The sequence below is a fragment of the Lissotriton vulgaris genome, unplaced genomic scaffold (assembly GCF_964263255.1).
Source record: "Lissotriton vulgaris unplaced genomic scaffold, aLisVul1.2 SCAFFOLD_262, whole genome shotgun sequence".
NCBI classification, from domain to species: domain Eukaryota; kingdom Metazoa; phylum Chordata; class Amphibia; order Caudata; family Salamandridae; genus Lissotriton; species Lissotriton vulgaris.
The window spans coordinates 790,881-810,897 of NW_028253771.1; the positions used below are offsets into that span (position 1 = coordinate 790,881).

The 20,017-nt window shown below is 49.7% G+C and overlaps 1 protein-coding gene across 1 annotated transcript in view; it reads left to right on the forward strand.

The window, feature by feature from the left end:
* LOC147660770 (transient receptor potential cation channel subfamily M member 2-like) overlaps positions 1-20,017 on the forward strand; it is a 979,384-nt gene that overhangs the window by 104,573 nt on the left and 854,794 nt on the right. Inside the window, exon 8 of the mRNA XM_086951478.1 lies at positions 660-721. Within this exon, the coding sequence (XP_086807604.1) occupies positions 660-721 (62 nt within the window). The remainder of the gene's footprint in view (positions 1-659; positions 722-20,017) is intronic.

A 20,017-nucleotide genomic window follows, 5' to 3' on the forward strand; every position in this document is an offset into this window, starting at 1 on the left:
TTGTGCAGGAAGGTGTCCCTTCCTGCACATAAACAATCATTCCCTGCAACACAGACACCCTTGCACCATGGTGCAAGGATACCTGCATTACAGGGAATCATCCCTGCAACACAGGCACCCTTGCACCATGGTGTAAGGATACCTGCATTACAGGGAATCATCCCTGCAACACAGGTACCCCTGCACCATGGTGCAAGGATACCTGCATTACAGGGAATCATCCCTTCAACACAGGTACTCCTGCACCATGGTGCAAGGATACCTGCATTACAGGGAATCATCCCTGCAACACAGGCACCCTTGTACTGTGGCGCAAAGGTCTTTGTTGGCGCTAGGCAGCTTTGTTTAGCACCAGAACAAAGGAAAACTCAGCGGTGTCGCACCTTTTTTTCTTTCATTCTATGACCATGTTTTAGGGGCATTTTAATACCACAGTAATGCATTTATTATTGCAGGGGTGGTTTTGTATTTTATCTAACAGTTTGTTTTTCTGTTTTATGGCTAGCTCTATTTTTTTATTCACTATCGATGTCTTTTCTCTATTGTAATGTTGGTTTCTTACTGTAATGCATTTCTTCTTGCGTAGGCAGGTTTTGTTGTGTATTTTTTCCATGATTGGCTTTGTGTTTCATTCAGTAACAATAATGTTTCTGTTCTAGGGGAGGACATGAAGATCCCCATTGTGTGTGTGGTGTTGGAAGGAGGTCCGGGCACCCTGGATGTAAGTATCGCTAGATGGAGGTAGGAGCACTATGAACATGCTTGAAAATGGTGGTTAAAGGGGAGGGAGACTTGGGCCGGGCATCAGCCCGCTAGTCTCACTTTTAAAACACCCCTCCACCACCAGAGCCATGCGTCAAGACTAATTTTCGACCTACCAAGATGAATCCACAACTACGCTGGTTTCAGATCCCGATGGGATATCAGTTAATGATATTGACCCATGCAAAGAAAGGCCTGCACAACGAAGGACCAGTATACATAAGCAAACGCCTGACCCTCCACCAAAATACCAGACACCTACAGTTCAGAAGGATGGTGCACCATAATGAAATCAATTAGCTTCCAATGTATTCCAAAAACATATCCTTTATTATTCCATTTAAAACTGAGGACCTCAGCCAACGCGTTTCATTCCAATTGGAACTTCGTCAGGGTGTAAATCGTGAGTAAGGTGTGTCCGTACCACGGACTTTCAAGTAGAAACAAATAGTCATAATCCTAGGTCCTCCGTAATCACCAGGAGGTTAGGTCACAAGACACAAATCGCTCTGCAGCACCTCGGAACCGCCACTACATTACGCAACCTCGACACAGGATCTTGCAAAGCTCTGCATCCAGGATTTAAGGTTCTTTGCAAAGCTGGCCTAACTTCATCCCTCTGTCTGGCCTGTGCTCCATCGCAGCCAGCCTGAACTTGTGACTATGTACCGGTCTTGGGTTACCACATAACCACAGTTGGTGCTTTGTGCCTCTAGGCACTACTTCCACTTAAAACTTTGAAACTGCATATCCATAGTTCTAATGATTCGATTTTTGTAATTTTGGTTTCAAATATTTGATTATATTTTTCTGTATTCTAAACTGGTGTGAGCTTTTTCTTGTGTTGTATTGTCATTTTATTACTGTCTCTAAGTTAAGCCTGAATGCTTTGTGCCAAGCTACCAGAGGGTTAAGCACAGGGTAATATGGGATTTGCTTGTATTTCACCATTACAAAGATTATGGTTTCTGCTAGAGTAGGATTTCGCCCTCAAACAGTAAACCAATTACCAGCATTGGTGTTCAGCGGTGAGATTTGGACTTGTGTTTATGAAGTGCCATACAGTGATATTGTTACACTAAAATCCCAGATAAAGAAGTTGATTCCAATTCGAGGTTTAAATTCTGCTTAACTGTCTTTTGCTTATTTCAAATTTACTCTCATTCTACCTGGCTGTCTGTGCCTATGAGCATCCCTGCAAGAATGGAGGATGAGCATGCCAACATAGATGTCTACACTGGGGCTGAACTCAGAGTTCTGTAAGAGGAGGGGACTTCCAGATAGGAGAAATACCAGGAAACTAGAACTCCAAAAGGATTTGAAGGCCAGGGTGGATGCTCACCAAGCGCTGGAAACAGAGGATGAGAATGATATGGAGGAGCAGGTACAAGATGTAAGGACTGAGATGTAGCACTCAGGGGGAGGGGTATATCTTATCTCGTGAACTGCAGCTCCCTGTCAGAATGGAGTGTCTTCAAAAGACCTGCCCCCAGAGGAGCTGGTGGACAAAGGCAGAGGAAGTTTCAGCTGTAGATGGCCAAGCTCAAGATGGAGGAAACTAAACTGGCCATGGAGATGAAACACGTTTTGGAGTGATTGGCTCATGAAAGGAACCTCCAAGAGCTGGACCTCAAAGCCAGGCGGGCAGAGTCCAGAAATAATGATGGCAGCATGCCTACAGTGCCCTCTTGAGACAAGAGGGTCCATATTCCAAAGGATATGGTACCCAACTTCGTTATGGGAGATGACATCGGCAAGTGTTTTGAAGCCTATAGGGTTACTGTAAGACCTGGCACCATTGGTGTGGGTCTCCCTTCCATTTTTGCTGTTGCCTCATGTGCTTTTGCTGGTGTTAGATGATTTGGGCACTGTGCCACTGCTGTCCAGTGCCACAGTGCTGTCTGGGCAAGTGAACCCACTTGCCAGTCCCTAAATCTTCCCTTTTCTTCATATCAGTCACCCCTATAGTAGGCCCAAGGGCAGGGTGCATTGTAAGTATAAGGTAGGACAAGCCCTGATGTGTGTGGCATGTCCTAACAGTGAATTACAGACATTTTGGTTTTTCACTATTGCAAGGCTACCTGTTCTCCATAGGCCAGAATTGGCAGTTAGAATTGTTACATTTTATAATCCTAACTGACTTGGAGAACATGGTAGAAATTCGAGTTTAGTATGCCTGAACTCAGAATAATAAAATACATCTTATGTGAAGTTGGTTTTAATATTCTGTGTTTGCAAATACACCTTTTAGAAAGTAGGTATTTGCTTGCCTAACCTTTCAAGCCTGCCACTGCTAGGTTGTGTATTCCTTTGTCTCGATTTGTGAGTGACAGGGCTGGGGGATTCCAAGAGATGGGATGAGTCAGCCCTGTGGTGAATAGAGAGATCTGCATCTAGATGGGAGGGAGAAGTTGCACCTGAACATTGAATAGAGCTGTGTCTGCCTTCCACAATGCCGGCTCCACCTCCTGGGGAGCGGCTGATGTCTCTGCCCTGCACACTGAAAGAAGAGAGTCCTGTCAACAAAGTGCTCCAGGAATGTACTTGCCTTCCACAATGCTGGCTCCACCTCCTGTGGGGTGTCTGATGTTTCTGCCCTGCAATGTGAAAGGAAAGGAGAAGTCTGGTAAACGGGGTGCTTCAGAACTGGTTTGGACTGGGCACAGGCCCCTCTCCCCTCAGAGCAAAGTATTTTGGGGTATAAATATTGGGACGTTGATCCCAAGAATTTAGATCACTTTAGGACTACAAGAAGAAACCTTTACTGAGGAGAGGAACCTGAAGAAACTGAGGAGAGACTACTCCCAAGCTGATGTGCGGATTGGGGGGATTGGCCTGCAGTGGTTGCCTTACTGCCAAAGGAAAGAGAAAGGAACGTTGTGTACTTTGCTTTCAACTTGTGAAGGATCTCCAAAGGCTTGAAAAAGAGCTTGCCTCCTGAAGTCTCAGGAACAACAGACTTCACCCCCCAGCTCCCCAGACTTTTTGTGGAAGTGCCTGCTGCTGTTTTGGGCCTTCTGAGGAACTGCGTGTCGCAAGGAGCTGGAAGAGTGACGCAATGAGATCGAAGCGTGTTGCCATCACTGCTGCTGCTGTCGCATTTCTGAACAAGGGTGTCGCCGCTGGTGTCGCTCTGCACCGCATCGAGAGAAGTGCGCCACAACGAAGAGTAAGTGTGTCGCTGTCGCTGCTGCCTGCTGTCGCACTTCTGAACAAAGGTGTCTCCCCTGGTGGTTTCTCACTGCACTGCATCGAGAGAAGAGTCTCGCAAAGAGGTCGGAGCATGTCACCGTCGCTGTATCTGCCATCGTACTTCTGAACAAGGGTGTCGCTGCTGGAACTGTCTCATTGCACCGCATTGAGGAAAGCGCCTTGCATCCACGAGAAGCGCGCGGCCGTTGGAGCTGCTGCAGTCGCATTTTTTAAGGAGTTGGCCTGCAGTGGTTGCCTTACTGCCAAAGGAAGGAGAACTTTGTGTACTTTGCTTTCAACTTGTGAAGAATCCCCTAGGGCTTGGAAAAGAGCTTGCCTCCTGCTGAAGTCTCAGGGACAACAGACTTCACCCCCCAGCTCCCCAGAGTTCATGTGGAAGTGCCTGCTGCTGTTTTGGGCCTTCAGAGGAATAGCGTGTCGCAAGAAACTGGAAGCGTGACAAAACGAGATTGAAGCGTGTCACTGCTGCTGCCGTCGCATTTCTGAACCTTGCCGCATTTTACTCGCTGCGACATTGCTTGTCGTGGAAGCGCAATGCATCATAAGGTTCATTGACTCAAAGTGTTGCATCTTAAGAACTGAGCTAAGCTAAATCTACCATCTTAAAGTAATAGTATTGTGCATTTTTGTTGTTTATGGTCTTGTGGTAACTCTATATAAAGTATACTTATTTTTTTATACAAGAACCTTGTGTGGTGTCCATCTGTAGTGTTGTCACTGGGTTACTGTAGGTGGTCACAAATGCTGTACACACTGCCTCTGAGATAAGCATGTCTGCTCGTGCCAAGCTACCAAGGGGATGAGCAGGGGTTTTTTAGGAGTGTTATCACCTTAACATGACTAGAGGCAAGGTTCCCTATTTGTCACAAGTACCTACCTGTGCCAACTGGAGACCCCCAAATCTAACAGTTACCCTGGAGCTACATAGGGTCCCTGTGGAGGATTGCAGGGCTAGCCTCTCAAGGCATAGACAAAGTGAACCTAGAGAAGGCAGACAGGATGAGGTAAACCCGCCCCCCCCCCACAACCCACCAATGAAGGACACCCTTGTCAAAGTATTGTCACCCAAAACAAGTACATGCATATGTTTAAGGAAAGCCAAAACTTGCCCCAGCAGTCCAGGGTGGATTTCATGAAATCTTTTTGCAAGGCACTGGATGGATGGATGCATGAAGGGCAGTGATGTGTTACAAAGAGCTGTATATCTGTTTTCAAAAGAGCACATGTTACAACTGCTGTGGGTCCTTCTTGATGCTCTGCATCTGCATGCAGCCTTGAAGTGATAAATAGTGTACTTAATCAAGATGTAAACTGATTGAAGTGCTTGAACTGGGAGGTTTAGATGTTTCTTGTTTTAGTGTTTATCTTTTTTATAAAAAATTTATTTGATTGTATGTTTATTCTAAGATTAGTGTTTTTGCCTTCTAGCATGTACTTTCACGATTATTGAACAGTAATCGAATACATTTTTAAATCAATCAAAAAGTACATGTTCAGTAATTGTTTTCCAGAGCTGCGTCAACAACTGATTGATAGGTAACTCAATGACCCCCGGGGGCTTGCTAAGGATGTGGACCACTGGCTCTGCACCAGGGTTGAGAAGCTATCTGGGGGGGGGGGGGGCAGAGAAAAAAGGGGGGGTACAAAGAATGGTGGTCTGGGGCCCCACCAGAAAGAAGAGGGGGATAAAAACTTAGATGGAGTTTTGTAAAGCCCCCCAAAGTAACCAATCCCAATATGTGCCAAGGAATAAAGGGTTCTCTGATAAACAGGCAGAAAGGTCCATCCCTCAGAGTAGTGAGTGCTACAAGTATGGGCATTCCAAGGGAGACACCAAATGTAGCAAGAGGGCACTTCCCCCCCCGCCCACGTTTGGGAAGACACCTTGGCTTCTGAGTGTGGCGCTTGGGGAGGAGGGTCCCTACGGGATAGTGAGATGGTTCCACAATCCTGTTTGTTAAATGCATCAATGGACACAGGGTGGGGGTTCTGAGAGACACCAGAGCCAATATGGCTATTGTCTAGTATTATCTGCTGTCCTCAGAGCAGGTCATACCTGGTACATTCCACCAAGTAATAGCCGCAGACAACCATTAGAGACCCTGCCCAATGGCTATGGTTCCCTTTGAGTGAGGGGGGGGGGCTCAGGTTCTCTAAATGTAGCTGTAAATTGTCTGTTTGACAATGGCCTAGAGCACACTGTATGGAAGGATGTGGATCTCTGGCCAGACCTCCAGATGTTAGATTTGCCTGAGTTGGTCTGTATGTCCACACGGTTCATTGGTGCCCAAGAGTTGAGTAAAGGAAGCCTAAATAAATTGCCCCGGCAGCTGCCAAGAGGAGGAAGGGCTGGGGACTTGGGAAACCGGCGCCTGGAGTTCTCATGGTCTAGGTTGACGGGGCTCCTGAGGAAGCCACCACTGAACCTACTGTGGGGGATATTGCCCCCCTTAAAAACCTGCCTGAGCTTGCTGGATGGCAAGTTGATGATGGGCTGACCAAGAAGGAATTCTGCAAGGCACGTACATAGAGCCCAACCGTAGAGGGCTTGATACTACAAGCGGAGCCTCAGGCAGCAGGTGATCACTCTGGAGAGCACCTTATCTAGTTGGAGAATGACTTCCTATACAGTGAGCCTAAGGTTCCTGGACCCCGGGCATCCTTTATGCTGGTGGTCCCCCAGTGTTACAGGGACTTCCAACTGGGAATAGCTCATGACCTATCCCTGAGAATCATGAAACAGAGAGAGGGTAGGAGGCACTCTTAGTCCCCCAGGTATGTAAAACAAAGGAAGTGTCATGCGCAAAAAGAGTCTGTGTGAAAGCACAGAGGCAAAGACTGTAAAGAAGTCCCCTTTCAAGGACACAGTGAAAACCATCAAGGGATTTATTGGAAGCCCTCACTCACCAACATGGTTGGTGACATGCTTCGTCATCTGGCCCACCAGGAGAAGCCGAATGCCTCCCTGTTGTGCTACAACGCCAGATTACTGCGGAGCTGGATTTTGTGACAGTGATGTGAAAAGTGATGTTAAAAATGTCTGAAACTGTACCAACCAAAAAGATTTTATTCAATGGTCCGTTTAGACATAGTTAAAAGGTATGTGTGGGAACTGCTTACAACAAAGAGGACACTGTTCCTAATACGAGGTGCAAAAAGTCACCTATGTATGCGGGTGCAAAAAGTCACCCATATTTGAAAACCAAGAAAGAAAGAGAAATAGGATTCCTAGGTAAAGTGACCCACAGTGAACAGGGAAAACATTTAGTGTCCTCTGTTGCCCTCACACACCTCGAGAGGTGTCATGCTTCATCATCGGGCAGTTGCTCCTCGTAGGGCCGGCGCTGCAATTCCCTACGGGCCCCCGAAGGGACTCTTTGTCGGAGATCTTTTTAGGACTGCCGGATGGTGCATGCGGGTGTGCGGGGTAAGGGGTCATGTGAGGGTGAAAAGAAGTGCGTGCAAATATTGTGTAAAGTACATAATGGGTAACCATGCAGCGAATGTTTGTAAATTGTACCCAAAGCAGTCTAAGTTGCTGAATAAATAAAATCTAGCCCCAAGGGCATGCTATGCCAGGGTCTAGACATAGGTCAACATGTTTCGCGCCTGTGTCGCCTTAAGGGTCGTTGGCGCTTCGTCAGGACCAGAGTGTTTAAAAATATGTGGTGCACGTGGAAAAAGATTAAAATACCCTCATGTGTGGGAACTACCACAAATTATGATGGGAGTTTCCACTTAAAGTGGGGTCAACATGTTTCTGCCCTTAAGTGTTAGAATTACATGGGCATTCGTCAGGACAGTGTAGCGTGTACCTCGGCGGTATGGGCGCGCTAAGGCCCACCCTAACCAGAGGACGTGAAAGTAAAAAAATTGCTCTATGTGTAAAAAAGTGCAAGAAAACACAAACCACATGTCGTGGGAATTACCTCCACTCAGAGGAACCTGTGTATTCTGGAATAAAGAAACAAACATACATATAAGACAAAACATATACTTAATGCTCGATCATTAGGAAGATGATTGTCAGGACAGTCTCTGCGTTTAAGAATGCTGTGAGTTGGTCTGGAGGTAGATCTTGTGCCATACGTCTATTTTAGTGCCAGAAGCGCTGTATGGTTGCCAAAGACGGCATTACAGGCGTGTGGGCATGCACTATGGCGAAAGGTATACAAGCCGCTGGACAGAGCACTCATGGATAGCGATCAATGAGTCATTTCTATACGGCCAGAAGTGCTAATTCCTAGAGGAATTAGTGTAACACAAGTGTAGGGTTTGAAGATCTCACTTGTGGCACACCCTGTAGGTAAAGGAAAGCTTCGTATATGTACGCACCAAACAAATCGTGACAAACAGAACATTTACTTAGCTCATGATTAGTGATGCGAAGGATCCTTACGCCCGCAACGCCTAGCACCCGCTCGGCACCTAGCTTCTCCTGCTCCGGACCCCATGGATGTGGGTCGAAGCACCGAGAAAGCTAATGTGAAGTGCCGGTGGGGGCCGGGTTACGTGAGACGTGGGGCAGCCCATCAGCGGGCCGCCATCAAAACGAGGCTTGAGAAACAAGCTCGTTTGTGGCCCAATCACGGTGCCGAATTGGGGCGAGGCTTGGACCATCCAAATGAGTAAGCAAATCAGTGAATTGCTAGAGCCAGAATCCCCGGAAAAGACTCATTGTCTATTGGGTTAGATTTAGACTATAGGCAGGATAAACGGCAGCAATAAATTTATTAGTGCCGTATGTGCTTTAAATGAAAAGGATGAATTAGAATAAAAAACTTTACAAAAAGAGAAAAGGGTGTTATTCGAGCAAAGGACATGGATCCAGTGGAAGGTGGGAGTGATAAGCGTGGCAGCGCTTAATGTTAGTCACTGTAACCACTGGGTATGACTGCAAAATATACAATACTGCATGTGTAGGGGCGGGGAGCTGGAACTAAACCCCAACTCTCATCATAGGCAGTTAGTTTCCTTGGAGGAAGGTTTTTGGTGGTCTCTGTACATGAGGGGGAGGTCAGCGTTTCAGTACTGTGGACCAAGGGATCTGGTCATTGAGGCCATCTAGATGTGTGCCCAGTCTATACACCCAGCGTTGTTCTTTCTCAAATAATATGCTGGCAGCGTTTGTTGCTGAGTCGATATGTTCTATGATAGTCAATCTTAGATCATTGGGTGTATGGTTGTGTTGGATGAAGTGCTCACTCAGTTTTGTCACTTTTCGGCATCTGATATTGCTGCGATGTTCGCAGATACGCTGTTTGACTTTTCGAGTAGTCATTCCAACAGATCTTTTCCCGCAGGTGATGAGATATGACGTTCATTGAATTACAATTTGTGTGTTTCTTTTGAATCCAAGTTTTCCCTGGTTCCAAGTGAAGTTCTTTTGTGTGTGTCGTCAAATGACACACGCTACAATTGGAGCATGGATAGTGCCCTACTATTGGTGAAAGGCCCCATGCATTGGTAATTGATCCAGAGTTGTGGTGGTCTGGTTTGTCAATCTTGGGTTGTGTATTAACAAGGGTGTCCTTGAGGCTGGTAGCTTTTTTTAAAGGAGAAGAGTGGTTTTTGCCAGTTTTTTCTGTTGGTCCTGATTATACTCCAATGTTTGTTCACAGATTTTTTCATCTGGTTTGAAAGGCTGCTGTATGTGGTGACACATGTTAATGGTATTTCTGCAGCTTCCTTGATGGTATCCTCTAAAAGGGCCTCACGTGGTTGATTTCTGGCCCGTTTGTTGCCCTTTTCAGTATTTTTGTCGGATAACCTCTTGATTTTAGTCTGTGTTAGATCTGCTCCCTGGCTCTTGTAATCAGTGACACTGCTGCAGTTCCTGCGTATTCTGAGATATTGACCGTAGGGAAGGTTCTCCCTAAGTGGTCTAGGATGGAAGCTTAAATTCCAAGAGGTTGTTCTTTGCTGTGGGTTTGTAATGTGTTTTTGTGGTCAAGGATGTGCCACTCACCCAGATTTCCACGTCCCAAAAAATGACTTATTTTTTACTGTAACTGTGCGTAAATTTAAGATGGGTATCCAGGGTGTCTATCCAGTTCAGAAAATGCTCCAAGGATGTTTGACTGCCCTTCCAAATTAGGAGGATGTCGCCAATATACCTCCTCCATAATCCTATGGAGGAGGAAAAGGGGTTGTCAGATGGTATAATATGTCTGGATTCAAAGTCATAGACATACAAGCCTGCTACGCTGGGAGCAAATGTGCTGCCCATCGAAGTTCCAGTAGTTTGCAGGTATAGTTTGCCCTTGTGTTCAAAGTAGTTTTCTTTAAGGGCTATCGTCGCACATTGGAGTATGAAGGATTTTGGTGTTTGGTATTCCCAGACGATAGTCTAGAGCTGTGGCTAGAACTTTTAAAGTTTCGTCTTGGGGGGGATACTTGTGTATAAACTCTCGATGTCTAGCGTTACAAGAGTGACAGTTTTCTTCAAAAGTGACTTGTTCGAGCAATTGTAGCAAGTTCTTGGTGTCTTTGAGGTATGTGGTACTCTTTTGTATCAAAGTTTTTAGGTAATGGTCACAGAAGGTTGACAAGGGTTCCAGCAGGGATCCAATCCCTGACACTATGGGTCTCCCTGGTGGTGGAGTTTTGTTTTTATGAGTTTTCGGCAGAGTATAAAAGTATGGAATTGTGCTGCCGCCTGCCATTAGAAAGGATGCCTCATTCTTTGAGATATATCAGTTTTCTTCTGCTTCTTTTACTAAATTATGGATCAGTGTTCTCAATTCTGGGGTAGAGTCTTCAGTGAGAAGAGTGTAATTGGTTCCATTGTTGAGGAGATCCATACAGACTTTTTCATAATCTGAGGTGTTCTGAATAACAATACCACCCCCTTTGTCCGCAGGCTTGATTGTAATTCCTTTATCATTTTTCAGATTTGTGAGGGCTTGGTATTCTGCAGCAGAGAAATTCCTAAAGGGTGTAGGTGTTGGTAGAGTTTCCATATCGCTGAACACAGCCTGTTCAAAAGCTGTAATCTCTGCTGGAGTTGTATGTGGGGGTGGGATAAAGGTTGATTTCAACCTCTGGTTGGTATCAGAGACAGGGGCATCATAACTGGAGTCTTGTTTGGACTCAAAGAATGCTTTAAGTTTTAATTTTCTGAAAAACTCCGCTAAATCGCAGTGGAGTTTGAATTTGTCTGGTCTGGCAGTAGGAGCAAAACCTAGGCCTAGTTCTAAAACCTTGGCTTCCATAGGGCTAAGTATTTTTCTTGAGAGATTGGTTATTAGACTCCCTGGGCACTTGTTCCCGGTGTCGGGGTTTTGCTCCTGGTGTGGTTCCCTACTGGGTCCTTTGTTTCCCATGTGACTTGTTGATTGCCTTGTCGGTTGCCTCGTCTCCTGCTCTGCCCCTCCCGCCTCGCTCTAAAAAAGGCATCTGGTGTTGGTTTTGGGGGAATTGGGGTTGCATGTAGGGATTCCAACCCATCATGTTAAAGGGTGGTGGTTGTTGGAAGAATAGCGGGGGCTGTCCATTGCCTGGAATCCCGAATGTGGGCCACCTTGGTTGTTTATAGTAGTTGGATCTACCTCTGCCTCCTCTACGACCCTTTTGTTTTTAGCTTTGGTTACTGGATGTACTGCTGTTAGAGGAGTTGCTGTCTGAGTCTACAGATTTGTTGAGATCTTTGCGCGGTGCAGTGTAGTCTGGATCCGAATAGGGATACACTTTCTTGTATTCAAATTTCTTTAAATCTTTCTGAAATTTGGTGACTTTGGACTACATTAAAGAGTCTTTGTAGTCAGCCAGCTCCTTGTTGATCTCATCCAGCTATTTTTTGTAGCCTGTTATTGTGGTTTTAAAGTGTGCCTCTGTCTGTTGAATCTCTATCATTAAGGCTTCTGATAGTCTTAAGGCTGTCTTAATAATTAAGACAAGCCAGTCTAGAGTACAGTGCCATGTCGTCATGGCCCATTCCTTACGGAATGTGGCGTCATTCAGAAAAATCCTTGGGGCATTAGTGACAAGCAAACCCCTAGGTGCCGTATTTGTAGTCTGGTATTGTTTTAGTATTGTCACATGTAGAATAGTCCTTATCCGCTCTCTTTTTTTGTTCAGTGAGTTTCTCCCATTCAGGTATGGGAGATAGTTTGGGATATTGCAGGATCCGCAAAGATATTGGGATCTGCTAGTAATTCGTCCACTTCTGCATCAGAAAATGTGAGCCCTACATTGGCCATTTTTGAAGGGTTAGAGGTCCACAACGGAAAGGTTTTACTGAAATGTACCTAATTTGAAAAACTCTCGCAGCTGTGCGCTACTAAATATCGTGAAACAGATGGTAGGAGGCACTCTTAGTCCCCCGGGTTGAGTATGTAAAACAAAGGAAGAGTGTCATGCGCAAAAAGAGTCTGTGTGAAAGCACAGAGGCAAAGACTGTTAAGAAGTACCCTTTCAAGGACACAGTGGAAACCATCAAGGGATTTATTGGAAGCCCCCACTTCTACTGGGCCCAGATGAAGAAAGACTGGGATACAATCTGTAGGAATTGTCCAACCTGCCAGCCGGTCGGAAAAGCAGAGTAAAAGTTGAAAGCTACCCTGGTTCCCTTGCCTGTCATTGGCACTCTCTTTGAAAGAGTGGGCATCAATATTGTTGTTCCCTTGTACACAAGACCGCTTTAGGCAAGAGGTTTATGCTGCTCTTGGTTGGCCACTCCACACGATACCCAGAGGCCATCACTCTGAGGTCACCAACAGTACCTCTAGAGCGTTAGACAGGTTAATTTGGGGGTTGCATGGGTGATTGTGGTTGCTGCATGAGTAGGGTTTTAACCCCCTCAACCAGTAACCCATTTCCCAACATTATATTTGCCAACATAAGATTCATGTGGTCTTTACAGAAATCATTTGAGCTTGGCAATGCATTGCCTGGGACACAAGATCGATTCCGTGAACCTCTTATCTTTCTTGTATCCGATTTCCTGTTGCATGTGGCTCTTTATGTCGGATGGGAGGTGTTTCAGATGAGCACAGTAGATTAAAATGCATGAAGAGGTTACTTAAGTGACTCCTTTGAGCTTAAAGAAAGACGCCAAAAAATAGAGAAAGTTTTACATTGGCAAAGCATGTTAAATAGTCTGAGAGAAGAAAGGTCTTTTGGTATTTTTTTTCCATGGCCGCTTTGTAGTTCATGTCAAATCTAACAGTTAAACATGGCATTGGGGACTGTGTAGGATTGCTTTTACCATTATAGGTATATGATTAGCAATTCCAGCATACCAAATGACGCTAACCAGAAATAAGTCATGGGTTTCCTTTTCAATATCGCCATAATCATCCTCTATGCAGCTGCCTGGGTCCCTTCCTGCAGATTACCAGGAGCCACCTTAAAGTGCACCAGTCTTTGCAAATGAACTGTACATCACTGTGTGCTCTCCTCAAATACAACACCCAATTGTTCTTTTTGCATTACTAGGGCACAATACCCCATAGTCCTTGTGAACACATCCCCATCTGACCTCTTCTGTGCTTAATCTTGTGCCTTTTTTATGCACATAATTTTATGCTCTTCTGATGCACTCAGCTATGCTCCCTTGCGGCACATAACACTGTGCTCCACTGCACACTGTGCTCCCCTGCTGCACTTCATACTCTTTTTTTCTTCTGCATGTTACCATGTGCCCCCCTGCTTCGCGTCAGCCTGTGTTCCACTTCTGTACAACACGCTGAGCTCTGGTGCTGCACTTCGTTTTGAATCTCTTACTGCACGATCCTGTGCTCCCCTGCTGCACTTCATATTGTACCTCTTGCTGCACATGATCCTGTGCTACCCTGTTGCACTTCATATTGCACCTCTTGCTGCACATGATCCTGTGCTCCCCTGCTGCACCTCATATTGTACCTATTGCTGCACATGATCTTGTGCGCCTCTGCTGCTTCCCTGCTGCACTTCAAATGGTGACTCTTGCTGCACAGGATCCTGTGCTACCCTGCTGTACTTCATATTGTACCTCTTGCTGCACATGATCCTGTGCTCCCCTGCTGCACTTCAAATTGTACCTCTTGCTGCACAGGATCCTGTGCTCCCCTGCTGCACTTCATATTGTACCTCTTGCTGCACATTATCCTGTGCTCCCCTGGTGAACTTCTTATTGTACCTCTTGCTGCACATGATCCTGTGCTCCCCTGCTGCACTTCATATTGTACCTCTTGCTGCACAGGATCCTGCGCTCCCCTGCTTCACTTCATATTGTACCTCTTGCTGCACATGATCCTGTGCTCCCCTGCTGCACTTCAAATTGTACCTCTTGCTGCACAGGATACTGTGCTCCCCTGCTGCACTTCATATTGTACCTCTTGCTGCACATGATCCTGTGCTCCCGGGGGGAGTGGCCAAGTACGCGATGTGAGAGGACGTGCCCGGGCTGAGCTCCGAGCGAAGCTCCCCTTCCACGGGCTATTTCTCCTCCATTTCTAGAGCAATCGGGCCCAAACTCGAACCGAGTGCACCCGGGGACCTGATCAGCCATCACCGAAATTTTCGGAAGGATCGGAGTACCTGACCCTCCGACCGTCGACTGCCGCGGCACCTGCCCGCCCAGGGCTCACTTCCGGTCGGCGGCCCCATCCACCCGAGACCGGGGATCCAGCCCATCGAGGTAGGCCGCAACACGTGTGCACTCCCCGGCGCAACCAAGTGGGGGAAGGAGATCGCGCCGCAACGCCGGCTGCCCACCAGCACTCCAGCTGCGCAGGGGCCCCAGTCACAAAAGTAAGGCATACCACCCTGGCTCGCAACAGGCGGTGAAATCGGCCCACCCAACCGACACTGGAGGCATCCTGCCAGGCCCTGTGAGCACCAGAGAAGGGTTGCACTCGGACATCTGGGGGCCCATTTGGACTGTGTTGCCCCCTGGCTCCCGGCAGGCTACAGCGAGGGCTAGCCCACTCTGCCCCCTGGGCCCTCACACTTGCCCACTGCCTCGACACTGGCCCAGCAAGGGGGAAGAGACCGTACCACAACGCCCGGTACCCCCGGCGAACCCGCAGCGCAGGGATCCCGGAGGCGGCAAGTAGGCACGCCACTCTGACCCGCGGCGCCCTGTGCCACTGACCCGCCTTGCCTGCCGGCGCTGGGGACTTCCCGCCAAAATTAGCGGACGCCGGAGGACGATCGTGCTCCACTGTTTAGAGACCCGCACTGGTGACATCGCCCCTGGGCCTGAACGACCAGCGACGGCAGCTGTGTGGCCCCACCTCCTGGACACCAGTACCCACCCGCTGTTCAGATATAGCCACTGGTCAATGCCGGACCCGTCCAGCACCGAGGAGCCCGGCCCGCACGACACACGAACTGCGGCCACGTTGCGACGGCCCATCTAACAATCAGCCCTATACCAAGGGGCCTACCCAGGCCCACGCGGGTGAGTACCCAGAACAGCCCCGCATTCTCCACTCCAGCCAACCCGGTACTGAACTCCACGGTGCCCCGCACATCGCTTGGTGGCGTCCAGAATCCCGCACGCCACCCGGCACGGGCGGATCTTACGGCCTGACGGGGAGAGACCCGTGCGCACAGGCCCCAACAGTGTTCACCGCGAGAGCCTGCCCAATCGGCTACCTACCCGTGACGACCACCCACATGTCAGGGGGGGGACCAGCGCAAAGTCCGGCACCGGTGGGACACTGAGCAAAGGAAAGATGGTGAAGAACGCAGAGACTGACCAAACCGCCTCCAAACTGGACACCATGCTGGCGGCCATGGAACGCCTGGAGGAATCCATGCAGCTAACCCGTACGTCACTAGAGAACAGGATCGATAAGGTGGCTGTGGACCTGACGCTCCTTCGAGCGGACCACAAGAAACTGTCCGACCGCACCACGGCCTTGGAACAAACGATGGCGGAGACCACACCCAAGCTGACGCAGACAGATAAACACGTCCGTGACCTACTCAACCGGGTGGAGTTCCTCGAGGACAGGGCGGAGGATGCTGAAGGACGGGCCAGAAGAAACAATGTACGCATAGTGGGCCTGCCGGAGCGATGGGAACGGAGGGAGACGGCGGAACATATGGAGACCTGGCTCAGAGAGCTCCTACCAGAAGGCACACGGTCTCCACATTTTGTGGTGGAAAGAGCGCACAGGGTACCATCCCGTCCACCCCCGGAGGGCTCCAACCCGAGGCCAATGCTTATGCGAGTGCTGAACTACCGTGACCGGGACGCCATTCTCCGCGAAACGCGGAAACTATCGGACATACAGGTTGACAACGCCAAGGTGATGTTCTTCCCTGATTACACCATACAAGTCCAGCGTCGGCATCAATCGTTCCTCGAGGTGAAACAACGGCTCAGATGCCTGGCTCTCAAGTACTCCTTGCTGTTCCCAGCACGTCTCAGAGTGGTGGCACGGGACAAAACCCACTTCTTCGATACTCCAGAGGCGGCGGCGGCCTGGCTAGATTCAGAGTAGATGCGAACCACGTACCCGCGCCGAAGGAGCAGCGCCGAAATCGAGGTACCCGCAGGCGGAGACAACGACACGCCTCGAGGGCCGGGTCGCCAACCACGGACGCAGAAATCGGACCCACTCCAGAGCAAATACAAACTGAACAGCAGGAGGCCATCCGAATAGCAGCTGAGATCAGTGGATCACAATCGCCCATCCTGATCTCCAACGCAAGCCCAAGATCACGCGGGAGCGAAGACGACGACTTCATGTACGGACTGCCAGATGACTCGAACACAGAGGGCCTGCCGGATGTCACACCCCAAACATCGGATCAGATAGTATAAGCAACCCCGCTCAGCCTAGCCCGGGCTAGGCCATTGCAATTGGCATCTTGGAACAGTTTGATCACTTCCAAGGCTGACTCGTCCGGAGGTCCACATCGGCACTACTGGGAACCACGGCAGCTACGTTCAGCCCCATCTCCGGGCTCTGGGCTCCACTCCTGATCCCCCCACCTACCGACCCGTCACGGACCTGCCGTGACACCGAGAAGAGCCGGAGCGGTCCCATTGGCACATCACCGGGAACGAGCATCTGGAGGGGTGGACAGACCCCCAGAGGTGAGTGTCCCCCCTGAGGGTATGGCAGATGGGACCCCCCCCCCCCCTGGGGTGGACTGTCCGAGACCAGTGACATTGGGAACTCTGACCTGTCTGCGGACACTGCCACTGACTTTTGGTGCCCCTTGACCCACTGCCCGTGGTGGGGAGCCGCCACAGCTCTCTTGGCAACTTGAACTACCTTGTTTCACCCAAGTGCTGAGCTTCGTCATCCCCCCATTGAACTCACGGATTGATTGAGCTCGATAGAGCGTTTGGGCGGCAACTTGTTCTGTTGTTGCCCTTTTGGTATTATGTTTCTGTTAAAGTTCTTCCTTTTGAGACTAGTGTGGACATTGAATTGTTACAACGTGCATCCCTGGGTCTGCGAGAGTGGGCGAGGGGAAACAATGGTCACAGTTCGCGGCTGCTGCGCGTGTGTGGGTGGGGCGGGCTGGGGGTTGGGGGGGGGGGGGGAGGAGCGGGTGCTTGGACACGATGCACACTGTGATGGCTACGGTTAAATTTTGTACCTGGAATGTCAGGGGCATGCACACACCCTCACGTAGATACCAGGTGTACTCATACTTTAGGCGACATCAGGTCCAGATTGCACTACTACAGGAGACTCACCTGGTCGCCGCTGAGGTAGCCGCACTTCGCCGTAGGTGGAGGGGGCAGATATTCGCCACGACCTTTTCAGCGTTCGCACGGAGGACCCTGATCTGGGTTAGACCCGGGGTTCCATTCGCACTAACACACAGCAATATCGACACTGAGGGACGCTACGTCTTCATACAGGGCAGGCTAGACGGGCAACAGATTGTCATAGCCTCCATATACGCACCTAATGTAGAGCAGGGGAAATTCTTCACGCGCTTGTCAGCAGTAATTGCGCCCTGGCCAGGCATACCCTTGATGGTGGGCGGGGATTACAACTGCGTACTAGATGTTTCCCTTGACCGCTCGTCCCCCCCAGCAGTGATCGCCCCAGCGCAAGCAACTTCCAGGGCCCTACTTGATTGGGCAACACAATGGAACTTACACTATGCCTGGCGAGTCAGAAATCCCACCGCCCGGTTGTATTCCTATTACTCGGGAGCCCATTCCCTACATGTTAGGTTGGATCGATACATGCTGTCCCGCGACCTGATTTCCTACATGACTGACGCAGACTATCTGGGACGGACGCACTCGGACCATAACCCGCACACACTGGTCTATGGATGGCGGCGCCCGCGTCCGCCTGTACCCACATGGCGCTTGCAACCGGACCTCCTACTCGACACACCATTCCGGGAGGAGATGTCCAGGAGAATCATACAATATTTCGAAGACAACAACGACTCAACCTCCTCACCGAGAGTCGAGTGGGACGCCTTCAAGGCGGTTACCCAGGGAGGCTGCCTCGGTGTGCAGGCGGGCCTACGAGGTCAGGTGGAGAGGGATCTGATAAAGGCGGAGGAGGCGCTACTAGATAAAGAGCGGGAGGCGACGGGGGGCGACTATTCCCAACTGATTTCGGCCAGGACGGATCACGCTGTATTGCTGGAGCGCCTAAAGAACATTAACTTTGCAGCCCACTCCGCGCGCACTCACAACGCGGGGGACAAACCTGGCAGGCTGCTGTCGTGGCTGATACGGCAGGACACGCAATCCGCGTCAGTCCTGTTGATCCGCACGACCCAGGGCGTCGAGGTCTACACCCAGACGCAGATCCATGAGGCGTTCACGTCACATTACAAGTCCCTGTATAGCTCACGGCTGCGGGCCACTGTGGTGGAGATTGTGGACTATCTAACGACTCTACGGCTCCCAACAGCTACTGCTGCCCACCAGACTGAGTTGAGCGCTGCGCTCACCGGTGAGGAATTACGGGAAGTGATTTTCTCCCTTTCCAATAGCAAAGCACCGGGCCCTGACGGGCTCCCGGCGGAATTCTATAAAGCCTACTCACTGGTGTTAATACCGGAACTGCTGAGAATGTATAAGGCGGCATTGGAAGATGCTGAGCTCCCGGCGTCCCTTAACGAAGCTAATGTGGTCTCTCTGCTGAAACCGGGTAGAGAAGCGACCGAACTTTGCTCATACAGACCATTGGCACTCCTCAACACCGATTACAAAATATTGGCCGCGACGCTAGCTCGGAGACTTGCACCGCTAGTCCCCACGCTGGTACACGCTGATCAAAATGGATTTGTACCCACCCGGAGCACGTCCTACAATCTACGCCGTTTTTTTAAGATCCAACGGTATGCAACCCCCACCTGGCCACGTTCAGGGTGCATCGTGCTCGATCTGGAAAAAGCGTTTGACTCGGTGGAATGGCCGTATCTCCTCAGAGTCCTCGAGAAATACGAACTAGGCAAAGCCTATATCCAGATGGTGGGGCTCCTCTATCAGGCGCCCGAGGTACGCGTCCGGACTGGACGGTTGTTCTCGGACAGGATCCGCATAGGGCGAGGTACCAGGCAGGGCTGCCCCCTCTCCCCTATGATATTCGCCCTGGCGATGGAGCCATTGGCGGAACTGCTCCGCACCTCCGGCGCCACGTGGGGCATCCCGCTAGCGGACGGCGTACACTCGGTGTCTCTGTATGCCGACGATTTACTGCTGTATATCAGAGACCTCACGCGTATACCCGAGGCAATCGCGGACATCTTCCGTACATTCGGAGATATGTCGGGGCTCCGCGTTAACTGGGCCAAATCGGGATCCTATGCATTCAGTAGCGAGATGCCGCAATGTGAGGTGCACATGATGGGGGAGACGCTCCGGGGGCACCCGACGGTATTCAGGTACCTAGGGATCTTGATATATCGAGACCCCGTGGATCTCCTGGAGGGTAACCTAGTGAGAGCTATATCCTCGCTCACGGCCCAGGTCACGTTCTGGAACTCCCTGAATGTGCCGGCCAGAGTGGCGCTGACCAAAATGATAATGCTCCCCCGGCTCCTTTATTATTATGCTAACCTGCCAGTGTATGTGCCAGCGCACATATTCAGAGGACTGGAAACTCTCACCAGG